Below are 11,617 nucleotides of genomic sequence, written 5' to 3'. Positions count from 1 at the left end.
AAATGTGTTTTTTGTTCGTTGTATCTAGACCATTCTCACTGTACATTTATTATTAATTTATTGCTATTTCTTGCTAAATTTTACATTTATAAATGTAAATTTTCAAAGACAACTCCTTACCTTTTTGTTTCCAGTAAAGATTTTGATATCCTATATGTAAACTCTTTAAGAAATAATTCTATTGCACGTAAGAGTCTTTCATGGTGTGAGTCTTATAAGCTAACATAGTACTTTGGATTATTGTTTGTAACCCTCATTGTCTTTTGCTCAGATTTTGTCTTTGTATTTGTAATTGTTGTTCTTTTATTGCATAATAAAAAATAAAAATTTTTTTTATCAGTCAGTCATTTTCAAGACCATTTTTAGTAAACGGAAATAACAATCAGGAGTAAATAATTACTCCGTAAATACTAGTTTATGGCATTGTTCCTTATTTTAGTCTTTTAATTATATTATTAGTGCCAATATATATTATAATTTTTTTAATGAAATCCACAAAAAAATGTATTTTACAGTTCTGTATGTTTCCACTAGTGTTGCAGCATTTACACTTTTCATCTGGAACGTCTCATTCATAACCGGATGTCACAATAATACAACATTAAGACATTAATTGAATTGATTTAAACAAAACAAATGCATTAAAATGCATAAAACATAAACATGCTATAATGGTCAAATTTATTTGATAATATATTGCTTCATGCTTAAAATGTAGTAGCCTATAATTAAAATATTCAAAACAGAATGAGCATTAATCCTAGAAAAAAAAACTATATACAACAGGGCCATAAACACATAACAAAAATCTAAGTCTCCTTACTAATTTAGAATGTGAATGTGTTGAAGCCATAAAATGGTGAAAAAAAGCTAAATCTCAGAGAATTGTGTGTATAGTGGTGTAAGTTTATTTTGACATGTCACAAATGAAATTGGGCAGGTAAAGAAGAATAAAAAAAAAACCAATGCAAGTTTCTAACATTTATTTAGATTTTTGAGAGTTGCAGTTCTTTCATATGGTGAGGTGCGACAAGACCAATGAACTGTACAATGTACATCTAAGGGAACATTTTACAGGATAAATAATATTGATGATTTAAGTGCTTGGGTGTTTGAGCAACCCCTGAGTGTTGTAACCGTTACATGTTTTTGTCCAGCTCATCTGCACGCCCATTCTATCCTTCGCACAATCTTTATATTGGCCACATAATACCATACTGACGTGTGAAAAAAGCAAACTGATAACCATTTCCACAGTTAATCCTGTGAAAGAATACAATTTGTATGCATTCAAATCTGTGTGCGCATAAGAGAACCATGTAAACATCTCCTCAAAAGCAATGACTGCAAACTTTAACTTACTTTTAAAGTAACCTGGGATTTAACATGATGTTCTTTAAATGTTAATACAGAGTATTAGTTTTAATCTACGAAACAATGTTCTTTCAATATTCAAAGCAAATTAGGACTATTGTGACAATAGCACTCCCAAATAGGCACCACCATAGGAATGATGGGAATTATTTAAACTGACATGGCAACACTCCAAACTGCTCTATATGCAGATCGATACAGTAACCATTAGAACATAGGAAGAGAGAATTATTCCACATAATTACAAATGCAGTCTATGGGTCAAAGAATAATATAAATCTGCATCTGAAGTTAGTTTTTTTGAAATGGCTGAATCTAAAAGATCCATTAGTTGAGATATAGTGCGAGTATAAATGGACATTACACTGTATATTAAAATAATTACATCAATCTGATGGAAGCTATTTGTAGACCCTAATCATTCTTCTGAGATTTAAAAATTAAACCAATCAAACTGTAAATACCTTTTCTGTCCATCTGTGCTCCACTTATTTGTCTCTACTCAAAACACAATCCACTGCAATACCTGTCAAATGTGCTTGAAGTAAAAGTGTAAAACCTTTACAAAATTCAGAAAACGGATTTTTACCAAGCTGTCCGCACACGGAGATACCAAACTTCACTCAAAACGTTAAGAGCTGCTCTACAGTGAGGACAGTGAACGGATTAGGGATGAATATGAAAGGAACCCCTGTGGACAAGAACTACGAAGTAAAATTAATGTAGTGAACCTTCACAGTTTCAGTGCAGACACAAAAGCACACTCCTTTAAAAGGGGAGCATGATCAACTGTGTCCAATTCAGGTTCAGGTAATTAGCTTCAAATTGTTTTGTTTTCAAACGTACATTAATTTGACCTCACTGAGATCACATGATTGAGCACTGCTCTGGTCCTGGGACTCCTTGCGCTCCAGGAAGATGCAAAGATTCTGGGTCAAAATTCAAGCCAGGAGGCTGAAAATACAAGAGGTTTATTGATGAATATAACATAACGATTATTAAATAAATGTACACTACCAGTTTTTGGACAGTAAGATTTTTAATGTTTTTTAAAGAAGTATCTTCTGCTCACCAAGCCTGCATTTATTTGATCCAAAATACAGCAAAAACAGTAAAGTTTTCTATTTAAATATATTTTAACTTATTCCTGTGATCAAAGCTAGATTTTCAGCATCATTACTCTAGTCTTCATTGTCACATGATCCATCGGAAATCATTCTAATATTCTGATTGGCTGATTTTATTATTATTATTATCATCAATATATAAATAATTGATCAAAATGGATGCTCAAGACATTTATAATAAGATTTGTAAGATTGGAGGTTTTTTTAGAAAATAAATTATAGAAATTAATCTATATTGTTACAAAAAAATATATTTCAGATAAATACTGTTCTTCTGAACTTTATTTTCTTTAAAGAAACCTGGAAAAAAAAATCCACTCAGCTGTTTTCAAAATAATAATAATAATATTAATAATAAATGTTTTTTGAGCAGCAAATCAGAATATTAGAATGATTTCATAAGGATTATGTGACTGGAGTAATGATGCTAAAAATTCAGATTTAAAAAATTTTTTTTTATTTTTTTTAAATTGTACTGTTTTGCTGTACTTTGGATCAAATAAATGCAGGCTTGGTGAGCAGAAGAGACTTCTTTAAAAACATTAAAATCTTACTGTCCAAAAACTTTTGACTGGTGGTGGAAAGAAAGAAAAAGAAGAAAGAAAGAAAGAAAGAAAGAAAGAAAGAAAGAAAGAAAGAGAAGAAAGAAAGAAAGAAAGAGAAGAAAGAAAGAAAGAAAGAAAGAAGGAAAAAGAAAAAAAAGAAGAGAAGAGAAAAGGAAAAAGAAAAAGAAGAAAGAAAGAAAGAAAGAAAGAAAAAGAAAGAAAGAAGGAAAAAGAAAAAAAAGAAGAGAAAAGAAAGGAAAAAGAAAGAAAGAAAGAAAGAAAGAAAGAAAGAAAAAAAAAAGAAAGAAAGAAAGAAAGAAAGAAAGGAGGGAAAAAAAGAAGAGAAAAGAAAGAAGGAAAAAGAAAGAAAGAAAAAGGAGGAAAGAAGAAAAAAGAAGAAAAGGAGGAAAAAGAAAGAAAGAAAGGAGGAAAAAGAAAGAAAGAAAGAGAAAGAAAGAAAGAAAGAAAGAAAGAAAAAGAAGAAAAAATGCAAGAAAGAAAGAAAGAAGAAAGAAAGGAGGGGAAAAAAGAAGAGAAAAGAAAGAAGGAAAAAGAAAGAAAGAAAGAAAGAAAGGAGGAAAAAGAAAGAAAGGAGGAAAAAGACAGAAAAAAGAAAGTAGGAAAAAGAAAGGAAAAGAAAAAGAAGAAATAAAGAAAAACAGAAAGAAAGAAAAACAAAAGGAAAAAGAAAAAGAAGAAAGAAAGAAAAGAAAATGAAAAAAGAAAGAAGGAAAGAAAGGAGGAAAAAGAAAGAAAGAAAGGAGGAAAAAGAAAGAAAGAAAGGAGGAAAAAGAAAGAGAGGAAAAAGAAAAAAGAAAGTAGGAAAAAGAGAAGAAAGAAAGGAAAAGAAAAAGAAGAAAGAAAAACAGAAAGAAAGAAAAAAAGGAAAAAGAAGAAAGAAAGAAAGAAAAGAAAATGGAAAAAGGAAAGAAAGGAGGAAAAAGAAAAAAAAGAAGAGAAAAAAGAAAGAAGGAAATAGAAAGAAAGAAAGGAGGAAAAAGAAAGAAAGGAGGAAAAAGACAGAAAAAAGAAAGAAAGGAGGAAAAAGACAGAAAAAAGAAAGTAGGAAAAAGAAAGGAAAAGAAAAAGAAGAAAGAAAGAAAAACAGAAAGAAAGAAACAAAAGGAAAAAGAAAAAGAAGAAAGAAAGAAAGAAAGAAAAGAAAATGAAAAAAGAAAGAAGGAAAGAAAGGAGGAAAAAGAAAGAAAGAAAGGAGGAAAAAGAAAGAAAGAAAGAAAGAGAAAAAAAGAAAAAGAAAGAAAAAGAAAGAAAGAAAGAAATACTCACTGCCTCTCCAGCAAGCTCTTTTGGAGGCTGACCCAAGTCTTGCAGCTAAGAAGACATTATTTCCATGAACAAAAATATTAATAGTGCTTTTACTAAAAGGTTATATTGAGTAATATTATTGAAAAAAAAATTTTTTAAGTAAAATGGGTACAAGAAAAAGATTTTAATTTATGCATTTTGAGCACATTATCACTAAGCAGAATGAAAAAGACTGCCTCCAAATTATTTTATAAAATAAATAAATATAGTAGTGAAACATATATGCTTTTTTACCTTCTGCATGAGTTCCAGAATGTTTTCAAATGTGCTGTCTTTGTCTCCATCTTTCTCAAATTGGGTGCATATTTCTCCCATTATTTTATATTGTTGCTCATACCGCATGAACTGGTCTGTGGGAAGGGATTGCTTGTTGCTCTCCAACCATTCAGGGTACTAAATGTAAATTAAATTATATTAGTGCATTTGTTTCCAAATATTAAATAAATGCTCTGCAAGATTTTTTGAAAGGACATATTTAATTAATTGCAGGCATATAGCAGCTTCACTGGAACTGTAAACAACTCACCTTCTCAGTTATCTCTTTAAGAGAAGGGTATAGAACTTCTTTGGATAAAAGGTTCTGCATGATGGACTGCATAATTGGAAGAATATTTCCATCCTCTCCTCCCTCCCCATTTTCATTCAAACCCAAGTTCTCCAAGGTCTTTACCAGATCATCTCCAGCCAGTCCTGCACTCTGCATTTAAGAGTTAAATTCTGAATGTTCATCACATTTCTTTACATATCTTCTGACATTCATTACCATTTGCATGTTTTGGGTCAGTAAGATTTTTTTAAAAGAAATTAGTTAAAACCTTTATCCAACAAGGATGCTTCAAATTAATAAAAACTGTTTTTTTTTGTACTTTATTTATCAAAGAATCCTGGAAAAAACATGGTTTTTCACATATTTATAAAAATAAATGTTTCTTGATCATCAAGTCATCACATCAGAATATTTCACAATATTACTGTACATTTGATCAAATAAATTAAGCCTTGATAAGCATAAGAGACTTCTTTCGAAATTACAAAAAATCTTATCAACTCCAAACTTTTGAATTGTAGTTTATTATTAAAACCACTATTTCCTAAAATAGAAGAAATTCCAAGTTGGATTACCTGCAGGTTGTCTGCATTTTTTGCCAAACCACTAAGGGTCTCTTTAAGACAGGAGGTGAACTCTTGTTGTGAAGCTACATCTGTGCCTAAATTAAAAAAAAAAAAACAATTGGAAAATAGACTAATAACTGAGCTTGAATATCTTTATCCAACATTTATGAACTGCTCCATTTCAGATCACTCACCTACTTTACCTGCTGCCTCAGAAAGCTTATTAAAATGCTGTAGAAGCTCAGGTTCTTCTTGCGCTAACTCAGCCATGGCTTTCTCCCACTCCTCACGTGCTTGATTGGCCATCTCACCATCAAAGAGAGCCTCAAAGAACTTACCGTCTTCCAGCATAGGAGGCTGAGGGTGAAAAGAACAGAAAACAGATACATTAGCCAGCATCAATGATGGAAACAACTCACTGTAGAACTGCTAGAGTCCCTAGACAATTTTGAAAAGATAATACAATGTTATCTGATCATTGCAGTTGATTTCAAAATGAAAATGTGTTTATTACCTTCTCATCACTTGCCGTTCCTGGACCAGGGGCAGTGGGGGCCTCAGGGGCCGCAGGAGGCACACTGGTCTTGTCAAAATCATCAAGAGCACCTGTAGTTAAGGAAACACTTACATTGGAGTACCAATCGTTTGTGTATATTTGTTTTGATTGTATATTATCATGTGACTGATTTCATCCAATCACACGGCATGACTAGCAAAACTAGCAGTACAAACACAGCAGCTCCGACATTAAGCTCCGTTTAGATACAAATCCTGGTTGGACATTACTTGCGATTTTTATGTATCTGTTAACTATAAGAAAAGACAAAATGACGGTCTCTAATTAAATAACTGATGCACATTAAATGCTTTCACGTTACTAAAACTTCACTGAGACAAGCGTGAGCACCAGACTAATAGCGTAGCAACAACCACACTGTGACAACCGCTTCGTAAACGCTAGTTTACCAAAGCGTAACATTATTAAAGAGATAAAACATTTGCACATTATAACTGTGGATACTGTCATATTCAAATCATCCTCAAACCTTACTGTCTAATAATTCGTCCAGTTCGCTGTCTGGAACACCCTGATGTTCTGATGCTGACGCCATCTTGCTTCTCAATGACAAGAAATGCAAATTTGTCGCAAAATAGTGACGTCCAATAAAAACAGCGTTGATGTTTTTTTTAAAATCTAATTTAATTTATGTGTTAATTGTATTTTATAATTTATCTGATTGCAACCTAAATCGTTTTATAACAATATGCTGCAAATATAAGAAATGCGTTCGCTTTCAACAGTAATTAAATAATAGATAGTCTAATCTTCATGGTTTTTACCGTTTCTCTTTTTTATGCGTTTTGAAGCTTTATTATTCTTTATTATTCTATCTATCTATCTATCTATCTATCTATCTATCTATCTATCTATCTATCTATCTATCTATCTATCTATCTATCTATCTATCTATCTATAGGCCTACATACATACATACATACATGCATACATACCTACATTTAAGTAAATTACATTTCCCTTCATACAGTTTTTTCTTTCTTTTTTTTAATTGCAGAACTTCTAAATAACATACAAGGGAAATTAGCATTGATAAATTCGTACAAGAAACAAACATAGAGATAAGGATATAAAATTAATATTCTGGATTTGCGTTCATCAAATTATGGTATTATCCACACAGAAAAGAAAAGTATAAAAATAAATTACACCCTTTTAGAAAGGTTGTCATAATGCAACAAAAATCTGGCACTCTTTTTGTTATTTGTAAGTCTAGATGAAACAATATAATCAAGTTCAGAAAGAAAAAGGGCAAAAGACAGACGAGATTTAAGCCATTTTTCTTTGAATGAAGAATTTTGCATTTAATATAAGAAAATTAACATATTCAACAGATAATAGTTTTCGATTTTCATAATAAAAATATAACATTTGTAAGGCTTGAAACATGTTTAAGTCAACCCATAATTTGTTGGTTAGGCCTACACGACAATCAAAAAAACTAACGGGCAACTGTTTCCTCAACAAAACCACAAAACGAGCGAGACTCATCAACATCAGAATATTTAGAAATAGACAATTTATCGGGATAAAATTTTATGAAGAATTTTATCTCCTTAACCGTATCAGATATACAAAATGTACTTGGCATTTCCCTTCATACATCGTTTTAATGGTTTTGTTTTGATACACTGCCCCCTACTTGCTTACTCTTTATTTCGGTCACTTCCGCAGTTTTATATGGTTTCGATTTAAATCCTTCGAGGACGATTGAACTGGACCGGCTTTAACAAACCCGTGATTATGTGTTCATAGATTTTCTCGCACTCACGTAAATCGATTAAGATAGAGCCATGTTGGCTCTAGCAAGAAGAGTTTTAGGAATTTTTATTAGGATTGCTGCTCTACTTTTGATGGTGAGACTTGACTTCATCAGGCACTGCTTTGTTTTGTTTGTCAAAATCCTAATGCATTTGTTATAATGACTAACATACTTGTATGTTGTCTCTAAAGAGGGCTTTGTATGTTGGTTTAAAACGTCCGTTATATTAGCTTTTGAGAATTCTATAAACCAAATTCCAATATCGCCATATTTTTGTAATAGCTGTTAAGTAAACAAATGAGCACACGAAAATGACTCCAGGATACATTTAGATAAGAGTAAGCTGTTGTTTTTCATAAAATGTCCCTTGGAAATTAAATATTAATAAAGTAAAGTGTGACAACTAGCCCTAGTTTTTCATGTGATGTGACCTCTGACACATAGGCACATGACAAGAGACAGCATTTATGAAATACATGCACTTTTTGTTTCCTCTAGTTTTTAACTCCTTCATTCTCCACTTTCTACAGCTGGCTGGAGTTACAGGTCTGGGTGGTTCATTCTTCCTGCACAAATACAAAGTTTATGGTGTGTTCTTTAGCAGCGTGTATATAACTCTCCCTGCCAAGCTCGCTGTTGCTGGAGGAGTCCTACTTTTAATCAGTGGATGCACTGGCTGTTTGGTGTCCACCAAAAAACCTTCATGTGGACAAGGATTGGTAAGATGGAAAAATACTTTGTCTTTCTTTTCAAGATTTAAAGGTCTGTGGTGTTCATATTTGTACATTTCTTGTCTTTCAGTTTGTGTATCTTCTTATTATTGTGTGGTGCATTGTGGGTACCACTGCTGCATTGGCATATACTCATAAAGGGAAGGTAATTGAAATCTTATGTTATTTGGCTATATACAGGTTGCACAAAAATGGTTTGACATTAATTATTTTTTTTTTAGATTCATGCAGACTTGGCTCCCCTTAAAGATGTGTTTCAGAACTATAGTGGTAACAGCCAAGATCCTGATACCAAAGCAGTGGACGTCCTTCAGCGTGAGGTATTTGCACAGAAGTCTATATGATTTCTATGTGTTTGGCTAAATCAAACTGTTACACTTTTTTTGTTACAGCTGCAGTGTTGTGGTCTTAGGAACTACACAGACTGGTTGGAAACACCCTGGTTTAATCAAAGTGGGAAATATGAAGTTCCTCTGAGCTGCTGCAACAAAAACATTCACTCCTGCAATGGGACATTAGACTCGCCCCAGTTGCTTTATAATGAGGTATTATATGAACATTTTCCTGCTTGATTTTACAGAAGGTTATGCTATTAATTATAGTCAGCATGAAATGAAAGCTGGTGAAAAATTATGTAAAAAATGTAAAATTCTGTTACACTTGGATGTATGTCACATAAAAGGAGCATTATAGGTTAAATGCAAGTTTAGCTACAACACCAGGCAAACGTTTTTGAACAGTAAGATTTTTAATGTTTTTTAAAGAAATCTCTTCTGCTCACCAAGACTGCATTTATTTGATCCAAATTAAATTTTGAAATAATTTTACTATTTAAAATAACTGTTTTCTATTTAAATATATTTTAAAATGTAATTTATTCCTTTGATTTTAAGGCTGAATTTTTAGCATCATTACTCCAGTCACATGATCCTTCAGAAATCATTGCTGCTCAAAAAAACATTTATTATTATTATTATGTTGAAAACAGCTAAGTAGAATTTTCAGGTTTCTTTGATGAATAGAAAATTCAAGAACAGCATATATCTGAAATAGAAATCTTTTGTAACATTATAAATGTCTTTATCATCACTTTTGACCAATTTAAAGCATCCTTGCTAAATAAAAGTATGAATTTCTATCATTTCTCTTTTTTGTATCATTATGTAGTGTATAATGATACAAAAAAGCTTTTTATTTCAGATAAATGTTCATCTTTAGATCTTTCTATTCATCAAAGAATCCTGAAAAAGTGTACTCTGCTGTTTTAAATATTGATAATAATGATAATAAAAAGTTTCTTGAGCAGCAAATCAGCATATTAGAGTGATTTCTGAAGGATCATGTGACAATGACCGGAGTAATGATGTTGAAAATGTAGCTTTGATCACAGGAATAAATTACATTTAAAATATAGAAAAGAGTTATTTTAAATAGTAAAAATATTTCAAAATGTTATTGTTTTGCTGTACTTTCAGTCAAATAAATGCAGACTTAGTGAGCAGAAGCAACATTAAAAATCTTACTGCTTAAAAACAAAATGCAAGTTTAGCTACATTAGCTAAATTAAGTTTAGCTAAATTATCATTGTGTAAAAAAAAAAAAAAAAAAAAAACAAGAAAAGATCTTGACAGTTGTGCAATTACTGTAAACTTAATACAAACACATAATGGTAGTCTGCCAGTATTGTATCTGAGTGTTTTGAGCAAGATTCTACATTGTTTTTTTATTCTAGGGCTGTCAAATTAAATTTGAGGAGAAATTACTACTTTCAGTGAACGTCATCATTATAACATCTTTAGTGGTTCTCTTTTTACTGGTGAGCTCTGTGACTTGTATTATATTTAATTTATACCCATTTATCTTTTACAAGATTTCTAATGTCATCTCTGACCTTTCTGTCTTCAGGTACTGTCTTGGATTATCGTGGCACAGCTAATGAGGCATCAACCCCCACAAGAGTATCGAATCCTGGACCAAGAATAGAAACCGCACATAATTTAAATTCGCACATGGAATTAAATTCTTGTGACTTTTCTTCTGAATAAATAAGCAAACCTACATGCATTCATACACTATCAGTTAAAGATTTTTTATGTTTCTTAAAGAAGTCTCTTCTGCTCACCAAGCCTGCATTTATTCATTCATTTTACAGCAGAAACAGTAAAATGCTTAAATGTTTTTACAATTTAAAATAACTTTTCTATTTTAATATATTTTAAAACATAATTTATTCCTGCTATTTCAAAACTGAATTTTTAGACATCCTTCAGAAATCATTCTGATATTCTGATTTGCTGCTCAAAATCATTTATTATTATCATTATGTTGAAAACAGCTGAGTATAATCTTTCAGGTTTCTTTGATAAATAGATAGTTCAGAAGAACAGCATTTATCTGAAATAGAAATCTTTTGTAACAATATAAATGTCTTTGTCATCAATTTTGAACAATTTAAAGCATCCTTGCTAAATGAAAGTATTAATTTCTAAAAATTATTTCAGAAAAACTCCAATCTTTTGAATGGTATAGTGTATAATGTTAACAAGTTTTTATTTCAGATAAATGCTGATCTTTGTGTCTTTCTATCCATCAAAGAATCCTGAAAAAAAAATTACTCAACTGTTTTGAATATTGATAATAAAATGATGTGACACTGGAGTAATAATGGTGAACATGTAGCTTTGATCACAGGAATAAATCACATTTTAAATATATATTTAAATAGAAAGCAGTCATTTTCAAAAGTAACAATCTTTCACAATATTAATGCAGACATGATGAGCAGAAGAAACTTCTTTAAAAACATTAAAAATCTTACTGTCCAAAAACTTTTGACTGGTAGTGTACATTTCACTGTGAATTACTTTGATATATTATTCAGTTTACGTCTTACATTTCTACAAACTGTTATGTCTCTTGTTCTTTTATAAATATTTTATATGCACGCCCAGAAATTGCGTTTTACTTTGCACAATAAAGCTGAAACAATCGAAAAAACGTGTGATTTTATTCTTAGCGATTGTTGATCTGAATCTGAATGGATTACGAAAGTGGGAGGGGTT

General features: G+C 31.1%; 2 protein-coding genes across 2 annotated transcripts; one reads left to right on the top strand and one right to left on the bottom strand.

The window, feature by feature from the left end:
• Positions 1-966: 966 nt before the first annotated feature.
• Positions 967-6,601, bottom strand: pex19 (peroxisomal biogenesis factor 19). The gene is made up of 8 exons (XM_073849251.1): positions 6,537-6,601; positions 6,000-6,091; positions 5,680-5,842; positions 5,495-5,580; positions 4,899-5,069; positions 4,607-4,765; positions 4,334-4,378; positions 967-2,328 (listed from the first exon to the last, which is right to left on the bottom strand). Exons 1-8 carry the CDS (start codon positions 6,595-6,597, stop codon positions 2,242-2,244), a joined length of 864 nt encoding a protein of 287 aa, XP_073705352.1. The 5' UTR covers positions 6,598-6,601; the 3' UTR covers positions 967-2,241.
• A 1,147-nt stretch (positions 6,602-7,748) lies between these two features.
• tspan37 (tetraspanin 37) lies at positions 7,749-11,546 on the top strand. The gene is made up of 7 exons (XM_073849763.1): positions 7,749-7,918; positions 8,355-8,543; positions 8,626-8,700; positions 8,777-8,875; positions 8,948-9,100; positions 10,288-10,371; positions 10,461-11,546. Exons 1-7 carry the CDS (start codon positions 7,856-7,858, stop codon positions 10,536-10,538), a joined length of 741 nt encoding a protein of 246 aa, XP_073705864.1. The 5' UTR covers positions 7,749-7,855; the 3' UTR covers positions 10,539-11,546.
• The last annotated feature ends 71 nt before the right edge of the window (positions 11,547-11,617 follow it).

The sequence above is a fragment of the Garra rufa genome, chromosome 10, assembly GCF_049309525.1.
Source record: "Garra rufa chromosome 10, GarRuf1.0, whole genome shotgun sequence".
Lineage (NCBI taxonomy): Eukaryota > Metazoa > Chordata > Actinopteri > Cypriniformes > Cyprinidae > Garra > Garra rufa.
Note: the sequence above shows the minus strand (reverse complement) of the source record. Positions and strands in the feature narration are given on the sequence as shown.

Coding starts and splice junctions, on each gene's coding strand:
- pex19 (XM_073849251.1), bottom strand. CDS start 6,597: ATGGCGTCAGCATCAGAACATCAGGGTGTTCCAGACAGCGAACTGGAC. Junction 6,092..6,536: donor ACTGGACGAATTATTAGACA/GTAAGGTTTGAG, acceptor CCTTAACTACAG/GTGCTCTTGATGATTTTGAC. Junction 4,379..4,606: donor TTCTGGAACTCATGCAGAAG/GTAAAAAAGCAT, acceptor ATGTCTTCTTAG/CTGCAAGACTTGGGTCAGCC.
- tspan37 (XM_073849763.1), top strand. CDS start 7,856: ATGTTGGCTCTAGCAAGAAGAGTTTTAGGAATTTTTATTAGGATTGCT. Junction 8,544..8,625: donor CTTCATGTGGACAAGGATTG/GTAAGATGGAAA, acceptor CTTGTCTTTCAG/TTTGTGTATCTTCTTATTAT. Junction 10,372..10,460: donor TAGTGGTTCTCTTTTTACTG/GTGAGCTCTGTG, acceptor TTCTGTCTTCAG/GTACTGTCTTGGATTATCGT.